At 34.3% G+C, this 18,871-nt stretch overlaps 1 protein-coding gene across 10 annotated transcripts in view; it reads right to left on the minus strand.

The window, feature by feature from the left end:
• Nucleotides 1-563: 563 nt before the first annotated feature.
• LOC116346926 (kinase D-interacting substrate of 220 kDa) overlaps nucleotides 564-18,871 on the minus strand; it is a 29,757-nt gene continuing 11,449 nt past the window's right edge. For 5 of the 10 annotated variants that reach the window (XM_031777235.1, XM_031777236.1, XM_031777227.1 and 2 more), the window contains 12 exons: nucleotides 9,461-9,592; nucleotides 7,394-9,348; nucleotides 7,121-7,322; nucleotides 6,494-7,051; nucleotides 6,341-6,422; nucleotides 6,098-6,263; nucleotides 5,850-6,028; nucleotides 5,414-5,775; nucleotides 4,996-5,319; nucleotides 4,738-4,767; nucleotides 4,381-4,492; nucleotides 564-1,569 (listed from right to left, as the gene is read on the minus strand). In XM_031777235.1, coding sequence (XP_031633095.1) covers nucleotides 1,007-1,569; nucleotides 4,381-4,492; nucleotides 4,738-4,767; nucleotides 4,996-5,319; nucleotides 5,414-5,775; nucleotides 5,850-6,028; nucleotides 6,098-6,263; nucleotides 6,341-6,422; nucleotides 6,494-7,051; nucleotides 7,121-7,322; nucleotides 7,394-9,348; nucleotides 9,461-9,568 — 4,641 coding nt within the window. In that variant the 5' untranslated portion in view covers nucleotides 9,569-9,592 and the 3' untranslated portion in view covers nucleotides 564-1,006. Of the gene's footprint in view, nucleotides 1,570-4,380; nucleotides 4,493-4,737; nucleotides 4,768-4,995; nucleotides 5,320-5,413; nucleotides 5,776-5,849; nucleotides 6,029-6,097; nucleotides 6,264-6,340; nucleotides 6,423-6,493; nucleotides 7,052-7,120; nucleotides 7,323-7,393; nucleotides 9,349-9,460; nucleotides 9,593-12,038; nucleotides 12,201-16,717; nucleotides 16,838-18,871 lie in introns of those variants that run through there. The other 5 variants (XM_031777230.1, XM_031777229.1, XM_031777237.1 and 2 more) reach the window with 5 other exon arrangements.

The raw sequence follows: 18,871 nt of genomic DNA on the forward strand, positions 1-18,871 counted from the left end.
GTAAATGTATAAAAGTGAAATGGAAGCATTTGATTAACGTCCATAAAAAGTGCCAAAAAATTGAATGTCATAGTATCTGCTGCCGATTCAGTAAATCCGTATAGTTCATATAGTCAAATGAGCGTGTGCACCGAGCGGTGCATACTAAGTACTTCTTTTCAATCTATTTTTATTTCAATAAATATGCGTTACGTGATGGAATATATCCTTCATCAATATTATCATCAATAACATTCGTAACCAAATAGCAGAGAAAGCTGCTCTGACTGCTAAATTTTTTCCATCGATTTGATTAATAGTTTATAGTAAAAGCCTCAAACCAAAAATGTGATCTATTCATGTCCATAAATTCACAAAAATTAATTTAAAAAATGATTACCGCCATTTACTGCATGAGATGGACTCAACTATTTTTGAAAATTGCATTTTTGGTTTGTTGTTGAACAAAATTAAGAGATACAAGGTAGAGAGTCAAATTCGTTTCAGAATCATCTCTATGCAGTTTGGGCGTTAATCAAATTTCGACGAATCTCTTTTCTAATCAAACAATGTAAGATGTCATGTTTTTTTTTTTTTTTCACCATGAAGATCTTTTCTAATATTCTTCAAACTGGGCACACAGAGATCTCATTCCACAACTACCGCTTGGGTGTATTCAATTAGGTATGTGTGAAGCCGAAAATAGGGAAACTATATATAAATAAGTATGTGTGTCTCGATGTTACTATGTAACTTGTGTGTTTTAAATTTAAAATTGGATTGGCTATAATTTTTTTTTATCAAACATTGGTGTAATAGCAAAAATATTTTCATTTAATTAACAATTACTACTCTATATCTTTGTTTTGAATTAAAATCACTGTGTTTGTGTTTTTGTTTTTGTTTAAATCTATTTACATTAAGCGTGGCATTACGTGTTAAACATTATGTTTTACGTGTGCCAACTGAAATGAATTATCGGATGTGAAAGTTGTTGTTTTCGTTCTCTTGAGCCGGCCTTTGAGTGCTATGAATGATTGTTTGAACTATTGATTTTGGTTAATTCTTTGTTGTTTGTGCATTGCACCAATGGTGCCGATTCATCTTCGTCGTCATCGTCTTTGGCATTCAAATCGCTTGCAACTAAATGATGATTTGGTTGTATCGTTCGTTGATTGGCACCTGAATCTGTAAAATTTATGTTGGCATTGATTACTACTGTTGCATCATCATGTTCCTGATCAAATGACGGGGTTCGAATCAATTTAAATGTCGGTCTATCCCCTTTTGTTAAAATTAATGAAGCTGGTCTCGCTTGTGTTTTACCCATACATCCATTCGTTGACTGTTGTCCGCTGGTTGCTGCTGTCGGTGCCATTGCCACCATTGCCGCTTGTTGTACACTTGACGGTTGTCGCTTTTCACACAAATATTCAACAACAATCGGTTGATTTTGCTTAATTGACACTCGACGATCGGTATTCTTTACGCTGCCCGAATGCTTCAGAATTGAATCACGGCGTGCTACTACCGGTGAACTTGCAAGAGATGGACATGCACTAATCGATGGAAAAGGATAATCGCTAAGATCTGAACGGTGAAGAGAATTAGAAGATAAAACAAAAGAAAAAAAATTGTTGTTGGTGGTTTTTGTTTGAGTTATTTTTTTTTTAAATAAATACGAAAATTTGAAAATATGTAACAAACACAAGAAGAAGAATGAACGCCAATTCAGTTCGGAAAATAGTGTAAATGGTTTTTTGATAGTGTGCATTTATTTTGACATATATGAGTGATGAACATTTTTATGTAAAATTTACAAATGAATTCAACCGAAAAAATGGTGACATGATGATGTGATATTTGGAAATTATTCGAAAGATTTTGCAGAGCTGTTATGGATACACGACAGAGGTGCGCGTATTTTTTATTGAAATACTGCTCTTCCCTGTATTTAAGTGTAGCGCTTCAAAAATTATATGGAATAACGGGCACTTATGGTGCCGATAACAGCTCTGTTACTTTTTTATGAGAGTGAAAGAGCGATGATCATTCTGTTCTTTCACACTTATAAAAAAAAATCAAGAAATGAATAATATTACACTGCTTCAATTCTAAGGCACTAGAAAAGATTTCGAATTGAATTTCGATTTGATTATTATTTTCAATGAATGATTTATTTTGTAAAAATTAAAAAAAAAAAAAAAAAAGATCATGAGGATGAGGTATGATGGAAAAAAGTTTGCATAGTGTGGCATATAAAATCATGTTATCAAGCAACTATTTTCACAAACAACTTATAGCACGCTATTAAATTGTGCACGTTAACTTGAATAGACCGATTTTGTCTTTATCTAAATTACCTGTTTGACTAAAGCGCTTTTACCACATTTAAATTAATAAAACCAATAGCAGAAACTACCATTATTTTAACATAATCCCTTTAAATCAATATGATCATACCATATTAGTTACTTGCAAAGCCTTTTAAACATACCATATGCCATACGAAAGTTTCTACTAGCCAAATCGAATCGTGACTTTTTAAATTGCTGGATTTTCATGACTTGTCAGTTTTTTCAGAAAATTTCAAGTCACAACTTGACACTGATCCACTGATCATGATCATAGCAGTGTTCAGAATTCGAAGAAGCTTCAACATTGATCGCACCATTTTCAAGTATTTCTTAGTTGGACTTATGGACACCATAATATCATGAAATTCGTGGTGCCAAAGAGAACCAAATAATAGACTCCATCGGTGATTTACTAGCAAAAAAAAGTTGATCACCGCTATGATCTTGAGGTAAACGTATAGGTTCCATGACAAAATTACAAAAAACACCCCAAATACCCAAGCACCGTTTTGTTTCGTGCAAACATGCGTATACCATTTATTCCCACTAAAATTATGTAAAGTCGACACCTACAACCTTTTTTTAAAAAAAAGATCAACTATCATCTACAGCTTACTCTAAATTCCCAAAAAAAAAAAAAACTACAATTTCGTGCAGGTAAGAAAGCGCTTTTTTTGAGCAGTGTAAAAAGTGACAGTGTAATCAAAAGCGATTGTGAACATTAAAAGTTTCATTCTAATGCTGAGATGCCAGACACATTGTATTGATACAACAAATTTCCAATGGAATTTCACTCACACTATGCGTGCGAGAATAAAAAACTTATAATAATCGAACGATTTCGCTTAAATTGGAATAGGTTTCGTTTTCTTTTTTTGGATTACAAATTTATTGTAGTCAAATCGTCTTTGGTTTTGAGCTAATGAGAAAGTAACTTATACACAATTCATTTGAATTAGAGCTCTTATATATATATTTGATATACAGTATCCAATGCTAAAAAAAGAGAGATGAAGTGCATATTTATTCGAAATAAATTGATCTTACGATTATCAAAGTCGCACATAAATGAAGGTACCAAAACAAAAAAGTATCTAATTACAATGACTTAGAATTGGATTGAACAAAAATACATCGATTAAATATTCCATCGTTAAAATATTCAAATTCTTTGTGTTTTTCGCTATATTTATGAATTAAAAAGAAATATCTAATTTTATTATTTGTGTATGTTACACACATTTCCATTAAACTAAAACCAAAAGAACAAAAAATTGATTAAAATCCAATATGAACGATGGATTAATTAAATAAAAGAACACAATTAGTGAATATTAAAAAGAAACAAATACACAGAGACAACACACGTACAAATGTGCGTACATTTCATTGCACTGAACCACCAATGATATTTGTACAGAATGTCGAACAGGCCATTTTTGTTATGAACATATAAACGACACATTCAAGCAGTGATGGAAATAATGAATGTGTTGGGCAGAGGAGATCATATTTTACAAGCGTGTATCATCAATGGATACTTTGGTATCAGGGCATTTGCCTTTGGCATCGGGCATCAGAATGACAGTAGACGATGATGGAGACGATGATGACGATGATGTTGAAGCAATCGAAATGGCAGTATGATTGTTATGATCAAACACTTGCGGTGATATGATACTACTTATGGTTTTAACATGTGATTGCATTTGCTCGTGCACATTTAGTCCCGACAAATTATTCATTTTTATATCATTTGCATAACTGTTATTGGTTTTATCAGCCACCGCCGTAACCATGCTATTATTTTTATTGGTACTGCTTATGCTAAAACTATGACTACTACTATTATTGTTGTTGTTATTGTTGTTATTGTTATTATTATTATTATTATTATTATTATTATTATTATTGTAACTGCCGATGTTGGTGGAAAAGCTTATGTTGTTTAACTGAAGACGATCTGTTGTGCCATCATTTGAATAACCTAACGAACGTTCATTTTCCGCCGATTCTTGTATTGGTGTAAGTGCAATCGTCTCACCTGTCGATGGGCCACCTGTTGGGCTTGGTCGTTCACTAGCCACCACATCTTCGAATGCCTCTTCGTTCAACGTCTGCAATGCGCCACAAATCATCTGCTCTTCAAGTGTCACCTAAAATACATCGAAAAAATTATAGGTTAAAAATGTGAATTTTGAACAGAAATTAAAATAAAATCAAGACAAATTTAAAACTAATTCGATCGCCACGGTCGAAAAACGATCAAATTTTACCCAGAACTAAATTAAAGTAAGTGAGAAAATGATGATGAAAAAGAAATTCAAATAAAAAATGAAGTAAATTCAAATGAAAGCAAGCGATAATTGTAAGCGCCACCTCAATATTTGTGCAAATTTACCTGCTGAAACTCGTAATCATGAAGTTTTTGCTGCATTCCAGCGTAAAAAAGTACAAAATTTTGTTCGTGCAAATATTAATGTTGTGTGATAGTCTGATTTTTTTTTTCATTTTTTTTTTGTATCAAATTTGAATAGCATATGGCTCAATTATGAAAAGCGTTAAAAAGAAATGAAATGTATTTTTTTAAGAGGAGATTTTCAACCATTTATAATCCCTGCTCGACCAAAACCGAAACAAAAAGAATCTAAACATTCACCTGCTTCTCGATAACTGATTTTTGTCGCTGGAATGTTGGTGGAATCGAATCGACTTCGGTTAATTTCATGGCCGGTTGTAATTTCTCAATGTCACGCAAACAATTGATCAACAAACGAAAGATTTCCCAATGGCCAAAGCTTAAGGCCAGCAATGATTTTAATTCAATTAAATCGCAATGCATTAATACGCGTCCACTGATTGCATTCTCTTGCAGTGCACGTGCCAAACGGTCGAATGCCGGTTCTAATTCTTCAATTTCCTTCAATAGCGCCGTCAGACCTTCGACAGACAATTTCGATAAACGAACATGCAATAAATCCTCCTGAATTGCATTCGAATGAAGGAACAAAATTTATTTTATTTTGAAACATTAAAAAAAATTATGAACTATTCTTTTTTTTGTGAAAATGACTCACCGGAAAAGCGCTTAATAAATCTGCCGGTAATCCTTTTTGTTCGCCAATAAATGGATTAATATTTTCGATGATACTTTTTCGTCGATTCATTGGCTCAGTGGCACTGGGATTTGTGGTTGCTGGGAAATTGTTTGCAACAAAACCAGGCGTTGCAATCGCTTGATTTCCAAAATAGTTTTGTGCCCACGGAAGCATCGTTTGATTCGATGACATTGAAACCATTGGATTTGTGGCACCAAAATTGGTCATGCTTCCAACGTGTGGCAATTGATTTTGCATTTGTGATCGTGTTTGAATTGGATGTGGAATGCTGGGTTTGACTGACATTACAATGCCTTCATCTTCAAGCGCTTGTTGATCCTCTGCGAAATGAAAAACAAGGTAACTCGTTTAAGAACCAATTAAAAAGCAACGTCGAAAAATGTTGGTGTGTTACCTTTTAGCACTTTTCGTAAATATGGATCCAAATTGATGGTAAATGGTAAAAAGATGCGTAAATCAGCTACAAGTAAATCATGTTTGTGCAATTGCAAAAATGCCTCCAATTTTCGTTCATCTCGATCGAGCTCAAGCAATGGAGCCGCGTCTCGTAAATGCGAAATTTTTGGCCGAACTCTGTAACACACAAAATAAAATTAGAAACAAATTGATCATTTGATATGAAGAAAACGAAAAACTCATTACTTTTCGTAGAGTGTTTGCAGTGACACTGAATCGTCAATTTGATCTCCGCTTAAATCGTGCTCAAGTACAATCATACTTGCGCGCAACGGCCATTGTTCCGTTAAATTGATCCACGAGCTTAGACGATACCAGCTAAATTCAATTTGAAACGCTTTCAAAAGTCGCACTGAAATATTGAACAAAAAACAAATACAAATTTGAGAATATTTGATTGATGCTTCTGCATTAATGTTTCGATCATACCAGTTATGTAAATGACATTCATCAAACGTCTCATACTGCGCGGATTAACGTCACTGAAGTAGTCATCGGTGAGTACAATCCGCTGAAAATTTCAAAAAGGAACAAAAAAATGTAAATATACTGTCGTCTTAAATCATCAATTCCATATCATACCGATAAGTCAATGGGTCCCGTTGGCATTGTGCTGATGCGATGCAAATTCGAACCAATTGAACTGGCAATCGAATCGGATACACGTAATTTCTTCGTACTATTTCGCGGTGGATTGACTGGTTGTCGTAATTTTTCATTGCTCGACATAATTTCGGATGCATTTGATAGTTTTCGAACGCTTTGCGAATGATTCAGAATTGGTCCGTCTTCATTTTGCATATCGAGCACATTTCGTCGAAATAGCATGGCCGTATTTTGGGCTCGTTGCACTTTACGCAGTCCCGAATTTTGCAAGTAAATTGGTAAATGAACTAAATTCCGTAGAAAATCATGACCACCAATACCACCTTCGGTGAATAATCGACGGCTATTCGCTTCGGCCGCTTTGGCAATGACATGCGGATCAACCGCCAATAGCATGACAAACGGACGATTTGGTGACGATAATATAGTTTGTATCGAACTCAATACCGTTATTATTCGTTCTGTATCACATGAATCTAATGCATCGACGATTCCCACCAAACGACTTTGTTGCTTTGTAAATGCATCCAGGCACTGAAACAATATAGACACAATCGATTAGAACAAAAGAAAAACACAATTAATTTGTAAAGTGATGCTAACCTTAACCATATCAGTCATTAATGAAACTTCTGCGCCCAATGCCGTCAACGGTGCTCCTTCGTTATTCTTTAGCGCTTTCTTTAGATGGCGACTTTGTGAAATGAATAGTGAACAAAGTGCCTTTGCCCATGCATGAATATTTGCTAGTGTACCAGCTATTAAAATACCACCGATTATGTACAATGCCAAACAGAGTCCACTTCTGCAAATAGTTTTACAAAAAAGAAATATTGTGAAATGTGCCGCATCGAAAGATGAAAAAAGATTACATACTGTGTGGCAACGTCTTGTGAGTGTCCGAAAATGATAAGTATGGTTGCGATTGAGATGAGACCCAAAAATCCAATTTCGAATAATAAAACCAATGGTATGCAACACATACGTCGCCATCGCCAACTGGCCGATGCTTTCAGTGGTTTCGGTTTGAATGCTCTATATAATCGGGTTGGTAATGCTCCGTAATGATTTTCGATCGCTTCAAATAGAGAAATCAGCATTCCGGCAATGGCCATCTCACCGGTTGGGCTCGCCTGATTTGCTTCGGCAAAATGAAAACGTACGGGTAACGGCTGTGAACTACTCTGCGGACCGGGCGGATGACAGAATGCCACTTGTAAAATCAAACGTAAACGTCCCAAACGTCTCATAACACCATTCATAAAAGCGTACGGCCAATAGAAATCATAATGATTATTAACAAATTTAATCAATTGCAATGAGAAAAAGAAAAAACTGAGTGCAATCAATGCCGATGCTGTTCCATAAATGTACGACCATGTGGCCAATCCAACGACGCTTCCAATTAACACGGATAAATGCCAACAAACGATGATCAACAGCCATGGTGCTCGTATCGGTGGTTCGGCCCATTGACGTGCAAACATATTCATTTCATCACGTAGTTTGGCGAGTAAAAAACTTTTGCCGCTGCCCCATTTAGCGTACAGACCAACGGTAATCGGTGTTGTAAGCGTTGGTTCGCTCAAAACATCGGCCACGGCTGATGAATACAATTCATAGCCCAACATCCCTTCCGAGTCTTCGTTTGTATTGAGACGACGTGCGCCAAACACTTGTCCCAATATCGTTTTTTGATGTGCATTGTCCAATGCGTACGGCGTTTCGCCCGCTTTATTCGCACGATACAATAGTTGACTATTCTTTGGATTTCTAAGCAATGCTTCAACGATGGCTTTCGAACGTGCACGCATCGCAATGTGCAAAGCGGTGTCGCCACGTCGATCTGTTGCTGTCACCTTAGCCCGACGATCCAACAGCATTTGAACAATTTCCAAATTACGATTTCGTACGGCACGTAATAACGGTGTATCGCCGTCTTTTGTTGCCAACTCTAAATCCGGATTCGATGTTAACAAATGTTGTACAATTTTTGCATGACCCTTTTCAACGGCTGTATACAATGCGGTTTTCTTATCTTTTCCATGAATGTCAACGTCGACGTGACGCTTTAGCAGCAATTCAACAACACTACGATGCCCATTTTTCACCGCATGTATTAATGGGGTGTCATTTGAACGATCTTGAATATTTACGTACGCACCGGCCGCAATCAATGCCGATGCAATCTCATGTAAACCCTCACGGCACGCAATACTCAACGCCGTTAAACCATCTTTGTCCAAGGCATTTACATTTGGTCTACGTTCCAATAATAATGAAACACATTCCTGATGGCCACCCGATACAGCGACCAATAATGCTGTCCATGAATACATACCGGCCGTATCGACATTTGCACCGGCTTTTAGCAAAATTTCAACAATATCGGCGTTACCACGTCGGCATGCCCATACCAATGCGGTCGTTCCATATTTGTCACCGACATTAACTTTTGCACCACGTTGTACCAGCATATGAACGATTTCTTTGTGACCACGACCGGCCGCCCATAATAATGAGCCCAAATGAAAATTACCATGGGCAAATATATCGGCACCTTTGTCCAAAAGTATGGAAGCGATGTCGGTGTGGCCGTAATAGGCACTCCACATGAGTGCCGTCCAACCGCCCATATCACGATGTTCAATGTCGGCACCATGCTCAACAAGCAATCGTACCACTTCGGTGTGACCATTTTTTGCTGCATTCAGCAGTGCTGACCAATTATCAAAATCTTCGGCTTGCACATCGGCACCACGTGTCATCAATTCACGGACAAATGGCAATAGACCCTTGGCCGATGCAACCATAAGAACCGTTTGACCATTCTAATGGAAATTGGAGAAGAAAATTAAGGAAAAATTGGAATTTTCGGGGGGATTATAATTATAAAAACGAAATGTCACTTATAACGACCGAACTGATCGTTAGTATACTCACTTCATCTCGATCGTCAATCGGTAAATGCCGTGTATCCAAAAACGTCTTCAGACCGGATAAATCATTTGATTCAATGTATTGTAATAAATGACGACTGAGCGTACCCATCGAATCACCACACCGATTTAATGTCTGAACGGAGAATGAACAAAATCAGAAATCAGTTAGCGACTATTATACTCGATATTCGATTGAAATTTATAAACATTTACATTGAAACATATTAAAACATTATTATTATTATGATTATTATTATTACATGTGTAAACGTTGACTTCAAAATATAAATTAGATGGTAAACGAAAAAAAAAATGAAAAGGAAATAAATAAAACTAAAAACAGAATCTAATTCTAACGTCTACAAAAGGAACAACAACAGTAAAATCCCACAAAAGCCTTCCGACAACGACGTTAATTTGTTAGATCTCGTTTGGTTATAAATCGTCTGCAATTTATTTCAAATTAATTAATAAAACTTAAACAATTAATCATATATTGTCATTTCGATTACAAATATTATTATTAATTTCACGAGGAAGAATGTGATCGGGTAATAAATTGTTGGGGACCTGAAAATAGGCGCCATTTTTACGTTGACGCAAACGCATTTACAAATGCAAATGAATGTGCAGTTAAGTTTGAATGTTTGTCAATGCGATTTGTTTACAAAGGCACATGTAAAACTTCGCACGCCAATGTTGATTATGTTCCGTTGTTTTGCATCGTCTTTTAGGCATGGCCGCGTATTTTGTCAACATCTGATTTGTGGCACCGGATATGTAACGATTGTAGGATAACAATTTTCAAACATACAAATTCTTGTGTTACAAATTATTTTCAATAAATTATTTTTGTTCAAAAGTCTTATCGTGTGTCAATTTCTTGTCGAATACATGCATTTCTTCGATTGAATTAACGAAAAAAAAAATCAATCATTTGAGTGGAAAAAGCAAACGTTTTTACCTTCGTAAAAAATAAAATAAAAACGCAAATCTAAGCGTCGAACAACTTTGATTCGGCTATGAATGAATCGATTTTGCATTAATTTATCCTGTCATAATTCACGATCGAACGAAATTCGGCTCAAGTGTAAATGTAAGCATTTCGATAAAAATTGCATGTAATGCATGTTTGTTTATAACAAACACCTTGTTTACTTATAATTCTGTTTTTGTGCTTTTTGTTGTTGTTATTGTTGAAAGAAACAAGCGGCTAGATAGTGTGACATATGTAAGACATTCAAAATCTTTTACAAATATCAAAAATGAAGTAGCATATGCGAAGGAGAAGAAAAAACCATAAAAAAATCAATGAAGAAATATAATTGTCAAAACAGACAGATAAAGCCAAATCGATTGCCAATTTTGATATCGAAAAAATTGCAAGGACTTGTATCGACGATAAACCCGTGAAATCAAATCGCGACAAAATAGATAACTTATTTAATTGCTCATAACTAAACACTCAAAATACAATAATTGCATTTTATCGCGACATTTACATCACACAGTTTCTTTTTTTTTTCTTTTTTAAAATCAATTTCAAGTAGTTTTCGCATGAATCGATATCGAGTGTCACTTGTGTTATACAACAACGGGAGCCGTGTGAAATCGAAACAAAAAAGCATTCACTTCATTTCGATCGACGAATGGGTTTTCCAAATAGTTGTTATTTATATGGTAATGTGGTTCATATAAATGTATATTTTCAATTCAATTAGCATTGATACACTCGTTTTTAGAGCTACGCACATAAAACGTTGTCATCCGAACGTGGGGTAGATAAATTACAAAAAAAATCAAAGATGTTCGCACTTCGAACGAATTTAGAAACGCATCGAGTTTATTTGGACACTTTCGTTCTCTCTCTCTCACACTCTTTCTCCCTTCATCTATCTTCTGCTCTTTCTCTATATCGTTTAGGCTCTCGCTCTTGCTCTCTCTTCATTTTTCTGCTCTCACTCTTTCTCGTTCTCTCTTATTCTCTTCTCCGAAAAATTCCATTCAATTCGAAATTCGAAATTGACCAAATTTGCCACGCACTTACAAAAACCGTGAATTAAAAGAGTAGAAAAAAAGCAGAGATGAAGCTGTCGACATGTTTAAACAACTACAATTGTAGTAAACTATTTAATAACAACTAAATTTGCGCTTGGAATTGGAACACGGCTAGCTAATTACAAACACAACGCGAAAAAATAAACAATTAAAAAAAATAACAAATATTCAATCTGTGAGACATCGTTAGTGCAACATTGCAACAGTCACATTTCGGTGTATATATATGTAGAAAACGTGTGCAATCGTTCAAATTCAATTTGTTCCATGCTCTTTTTTTTAAATTTCATTCAAAAAATTGTTAACCTTTTAGGAAAAATCTGATAATTGCTCTCACTTCCATACGATCACCATAAATGGAATGTCTTCTTTTCAAAAGTGAAAAATAGAAAACAAAATATCACAAAGAATGTCTGAAATTGATTTTTATAGAAAAAAAATATGATTTGATAAAAAAACCCTCAGTTGATACCAAAAACGTTTTGATAAACCTGACAATATTCATGCAAACAAATACTAACACATTTTGATCGGGATCTGGATCGGGATCGTGTATAACGTGATGAAAGTTCGGAGAAATTTAAACGTGAAACACTGAGAATAATCTCTTCGATTGGACCGGTAAAGCCACGCATTTTTTTATATAAATATTTTTTTTCTCAATTTGTTAAAACATTAGCAAACAACAAAAAAATGAATTTAAATCACAAAGGGTCGCTGTCAAACTATGATATGCGTCTTTTTTGTTTCAAAAGTAAAACCTTTTTGAAGTGTAATAAATTGTATGGTGCGCATATTACACACATAAACACACTTGTTTTTTTTTTTTGTAATTTTCTTCGTTTTTTTTTCTTTTATTGCATTCACGTAAGAAAACAATGAACAAAAATTATAACATTAAACACCAAATTTACGAAAGCCACAAACACAAAAAAAAAGAAAAAATGTACAACAATTAATCTCCGTTACTTATCCGTTAAAAGCATAACGTGTGTAATGTATGGTAAACAATTCGCGTAATTTTCAAAAATTGAGATAACAGTAGGTGTGCGCGTTAGAACGATCACCAAACGATACAAATGTGACAAATGAATAATTCGGTTTATATCGATGGATTTTGCAATCGAAACTTTGAGATCGTTGACAAAACGGAAAAATCAAGTAAATTATACAATGTTGTATTGAAAAGAACATGTGTGGCGCAACCGATAGACAGTCAAACAGCCGACAAATACAAACACACTGAGCAAACTGTTTCGAACTGTACTTTTCCTTATTCACGTCAAACTTTGAAGACAATACGTAGCCAAGTGATTTGATAATGAAAATAAAAAGAGACTTGTGGTGCAACACAGCACCCAACCACACATATGTATCCATGTATGCGAATTTCTCATTATGTTAATACACACGCGCGTACACAATTCGATTGGCGCTCTTCTTTGGGCTTCGTTTGGTCTCTTTTGGGTTCAACAGTTTTAAGACTTCATTGCAACCATTTTTGGTCGTTCAATTAAAATATTTGATCCAGGGGTCTACATGGCGACTGAATATTGAACCGAACAAGTGATTGTTACTACAATTTGTTAGTAGTTGTTGTAGTCCAAATTCGAACTAAGGTGATCCCTTTTGGCTGATAGAGAGAAAGACATGAATCATATGTTCATATGAATCGATTCAACGAAATGATGTCCAAAAAAAAAATTCCACAGAAACGTGCTGAGTCAGGTGATCGTTCTGTGTTCATTCACAATTTCTAAGAGCCAACTTCTTTGTTCTCACGTATAAAAACGTGAATTCAGAGTCATTGCTTTTTCTCGAATTATATATTTTTTTTAAATGATTTTATTTCTTCGAAAAAATCAATTCCCCAATTTCAATTCAAAAATTCCCCATCATTTCAAAAACCGGTGTAAACATTTTAATTTGTTGACGATCTTTGGTAATCCTTTGTTGTGTTTGTTACACAACTGATACAATCAATATGCAATTTTTTTTTTCATTTTTTTACCAAAATCCCCAATTGAGTCATTTGTAATAATGCATATTCTGTCTTAATTGACGTGTCCGCGCACGGTAACAGTGTAAATCAGATGAGAACAAAGGTGAAAAAAAACCTGATACCTTTTGATCTTTTCCCTGTCGTCGACGATTTTTTTTTATCTGAGACCCTTAGTAGCACGCGATGCGCATTTCTTTTGATCATTCACAATTGCAATTAACGAAAATGAGTGTATTGATCTCATATTCTGTGAATTATAAATCAATAAAGTTCAACAAAGTGAGTGGTAAACAAGTTGACTTCAGCATTAAAACGTCGAACGGGTTTTTTCTCTTGTCTCGTCTGCAAATTCATTTTGGCGGCACACATATTGTCCGCTATAAGATTCTATTGGCAGAGCGTATCTCTTCTGTCTCGAAAAAGAATCGCAGACAAAACGCGGTGCATCGTAAAACTGAGATCTCGAGCAGCAGAGAACGTTAAAATATTATACACTTGACTAATGTACAGTCCGACGATGCATTTTTTTAAAAAAACATTTTTTTTTCGTTCATCCTTTACTATTACAAAATCATGCGAGGTACTCGACCGCTTTACACAAAACTAGTTTTCGCATTTCAAATGTAACCGGTACCGATACTTTTTTCACTTCACTTTGGTCTCTCTCTCTCTCTCTTTCTCTCTCTCTCTTTTTGCGTGTTGTTTTCTTCATACAGAATTGGCGTGCATAAAGGTCAGTGTCCAAAAATCATAATGTTTTTGTTGCCCATTTGACTAAAAACTAACTCTGTCTCGCACTACTCAAACACTTTAAACCTCAATAACAGCTAATGGAATAAATAGAAATTGATGCCAAATCATGCATAGGAATTGTACTGGCATCAGCTCAGGTTTTTTTTTTTTTGGTCATTTTCGGTGAGTCAAGATATTTTTTAAACGCAAAACGAGTCGTACGGATATTTTGTTATGTATAATACAAGGGGAGTCGCTCATTTAAAATATCGAAAATATTTCTATGCAAATATTGGCCTCTCATATCGATGTGTTTGAAAAGTGAGCGATACCCCTTGGTATGAAAAGAATATTGCATGAAAATCGAACGCCTCGATGCATTTGTTTTAATTTGATGTTCAAATGATGACGTTTCTATACATTGGGAATATAAATTCATTTTACTTTTCATCCATATTGTTGGGTTCAACATTTTTAAAGGAATTTTTGTCGATATATTAATGACTAAGGTGAACTTCCCGTATACACTGCTGATAAAAAAGACCGACAAAATATTTTTGTGATTAATTCAATAGTGCATCTGATAAAACATGTTCCCAAAAAATTATCAGATAAGGAATTAATGAATTGTTTTGTTTTATTTTGTTTGTGTGTATAAATTATGCAGATTTTATGGTTCCAGACTATTAACATCATAAATATTGTATTATTCATTTAAAGTATTTCATATACATTTTGACTGCTTATTATACCTTCGTGAAGATAATTTATCCACTAAGTAATTTCGCAAAATTTTTTTCGATCAAATAGCACTGATTATCCGATACAATGTGATTTTGGCTAACTGTGCCAAAAACGTCTAAAATTAGTCATTAAAGTCTTTTGCTATGTTGCGCATTAAAATGTCAATCAGTTTTAATTTATAAAAATGTGATTATAATTGTCAGCGCTTTTTATGAAACTATTGTTTACACAATCAACAAAAAAAAAAAACTACAAGTAGAAACACAGAGAAACGGATCCACTTCAGATTCAAATACAAAAGTTCAAATACCAAAACAAAGTCTGAAACGAAGGTCGGACCCCATACGGCAGTTTTTTCACACTTCAGTTTTTATAGAATGATTATCTATTTACACCAAATAGAAGTGAGAAGAAGGAGCAAAAAATCAGTTTAATATTACAGAATGTTACCGAGCCAGACCCGAATCGATCGATGGTTTTTTTGCTGTTTTTTTTTGTATCTAATAGACACTTAAGTATATCAAGTTCCAAAAATCACCTCGGTGAAATCGGTGCTCGGCATTGATTTTTTCTTAAAATGTGCTCTATTTAGAAATTGATTATTTTCTTCAATGGTTTCTTGATTAATTACTTGGAAAAGCCATAAAATTGGATAAAAATTCCACGCAAACTATCATATCTGAATTGTTTTTTTTTTTATCATAGAAGTGATAGATAAGGTGCTCTAAAATAGCAAGATGTCATAGTTTTTAGTGATTCCTTTAATAGGATGTTCAATTTATGTGATCGTTTATCGCATTTTTTTCCAGATATGAAATGGATACTAGAAATGAAATTGTGTCAGAAATAATCAAATTTCATTCAAAACAATTTAAAAAACTGAACCAACATTTATTCCGAATAATTTAACTGGGACTTACGATAACAATTCGATATGAAATGAAAATGTATTGAGGTAGTGTATGCTAGAAATCAGTTGTCATCGAATTCATATGGAATTGAGCTTTTGAACAGAATTCACATTCACAATAGATGGTTAAGTGTGACCGTTTAAATCGGTTACAGTGAATAGGACACGATTAAGTTGTGGAAAGCTTGTAAATTAGCTTTTACAAACCGTGAATGGATTGAGCATTTGCTAGAGATTCATCTCTGAATAAATAAACAAGCAAAAGCTAATCGAATATTCAATTAAAACACGTAATTCCACCTTGCATACTTTCTACGCGGAAAACGATTAAAATATTTACAATGAATAACTTGAAACGTACAAATTCATGGAAACAAACGGTTTAATTTGCATTATCGATATAAAAAAAAAACAAAACAATAATCATAAAATGACCCCAATTTAACGTTTGATTAGAACACAACCGAAATGGTATGCGATAGTCACAATTTATGGCTTCTGATAAAATTCTAGTTGACTTTAAGAAAAGCGGTTTGACGTTAATTTAAAATGCGCAACGAATGGAACCTTTTCAAGAGAGGAACCTTTCTCAAAATTCGAAACTTTTCAGAGATCAAACACATTTTATGTAATCAAAAAACTCACCCGACTAGAACAAACTTGATTTTCAACATTTTTTTCGAATCAAAAATAAAAAAATCGAAGAAAGGAAATGCATATTTCACTATTTTTTTCTGCATTTTGTTGTCGAATTTAAATGGAACGAATTTCTAAAATAAAAATTCAAGTGAATTTATCGGTATATAACTTACTTATTCACACCAAAATAAAGATAATGTGTTAAATATCGTTGAGCTCACAAACGTAACTGAGTTCATGTGACGAAGAATCGGCCGCGTATGATTTTGCACCGTGTGTTTGTCTGTGTGTGATCAGCAAAACTTTAATTTTTGAATTCTATGCTAATTGATCGAATAAATAGCGAACAAAAAAATAAATAAATACTTAAACGTTTTGATATCGTGTCGATAAATATCAAATTGAACGAAAGATCCAACGAAAGAGTGTTCTCTGCGTTGGATGAAAAACAAAACAAATACAATCGTGTATTGCGATTTGAAGTGAAGCCACCAACTAACTGAATGAAAGCGAATGTTATTCTAATACGCGGCGACTATGCGATAAATTATTAATTGAATTGTAAAAACAAAAACGAAGAAGTAAGCAACAAATATATCGCATATGTGTATGTGCAATCAAAGAAAAGTAGGAAAAGGGGACAGTCACATTTTGTAATTAAGTCGGTAGGAGAGACAATTAACAATGTTGAAATATTTGTCAAGCTTATTTGCGATGCACAACCGAAAATTATCATGAAAACTGCGAGAGTAAAAGAGAGAGAGGGAGATTGAGAGAGAAAAGGTTCCAATTTTTATAATTCCAAAGTGAAGTTAATCAAAGAATGATGCAGGTAGAGAAACTGACAAAGTCAACGGCATAGTTTAGCTAATACACAAAAAAAAACTTGTGCAAAATAACAACAACAACGACCACAACGAACAAAAAAAAAACGATATTAATTGCATTTTATTGGGTGTATTAATCACGGGCATTGTGTGTTATTGAGCTATCGTTGAGTGCATTGAATGTGAGTTAAATAACTTGAGCGCAAACAAAGAAATCGAATCAATTTGTTTGCAATGATCAACATTCACACATATTTAAATTAAAATTGCACATTTTTGGCACGTGAACACCGGCCATTTGTCATAATTTCAAATCAATTTATGTTCACACATATTCGAATTCAGAACGAGATAGAGAGAGAAGGGGAGAAAGAGAGCCGAAAGAAAGGGAGGAGCCGGCATCATTTAAATTGGAATGAATTATCCTTGAGACACATCGATGAACTCACAACGAAAATGTTCAAATTGGTGACGTGATTTCATATTTTTCTTAGTCACTTTTCTCTGTACGCTCATATTTCTTTTTTTCTATTTATCTCTTTTTACAGTTTTTCTCTTTCTTTTTTATCTTTTCGTTTTTTATCAAAATCAAATTGTGTGATCATTTGTTCCGGTCGTTTGAAGACATTTTGGAAATGAGATTCATAAAAATATAAATCTTTGCAAAAAACTAAGAAACAATGTCTGTTTATTCTAAGTACAGCGGGTTTTCCGAACTATTCATGCCATTTATGGACATCTTTATATATTTTTTGAATATTTTGAAGTTTTTTTTTACTCACAATCACCAAATGTCGAAAATTTTCACTGAATTTGTTGTTTTTCACTTTATTGATTTCTAACGACAAAATTTGTAGAAGTAAAAAAGTACTATTATCTTTCGTATCTTATCTCTAAACTGTGCAAAAAATCAGAAAAAGAAACACTCATTCGCAATTCTTATCAATTTTGGCGATTTCTGTGTTTTTGATAAAAAAGTGGCAGTCTTTTGCGAAATTTTGGCATGTCACTATCAGTGACCGGTTCGCGCATATTCCTATGCTTGCCTAAATACGCTAGGTAGCATAGATATGCCAAGCATAGCCGCAAACGCAACCGACGCATCGCCGTTCTCTCTATATGAACAATACACATGTTCGTTTATGCAGACGACCGTGCGCATACAATATAGCTCGAATCGAATGGCGACGGGTGCGTTGCGGCTTGCATCTCCGCTATGCTTAGCATAGCTATCAGGCATAGAAATATGCGCGAACCGGTCACTGGTCACTATACAATTCCATCAGTTAACATCTCTTATCATAAAGAAATCGAATATAATCAAATTTGACATTTTATAATTCAAATTGGTTTGGCCAATCAGCGATTCCAAAGAAAAACTCATTCTACATTCAATGTTAGGCAAAGCTGTTATAAATGGGAGGAAATAACAGCAAATTTTAAAATTGGCGCGCTGTTTAGTTTCAATTTGAGTTGTTAAATTACATTGACGTCCCCTTT

Source organism: Contarinia nasturtii, unplaced genomic scaffold (genome assembly GCF_009176525.2).
Source record: "Contarinia nasturtii isolate CC-2019 unplaced genomic scaffold, AAFC_CNas_1.1 Cnas_scaffold_1699, whole genome shotgun sequence".
In the NCBI taxonomy this organism is placed as follows: domain Eukaryota; kingdom Metazoa; phylum Arthropoda; class Insecta; order Diptera; family Cecidomyiidae; genus Contarinia; species Contarinia nasturtii.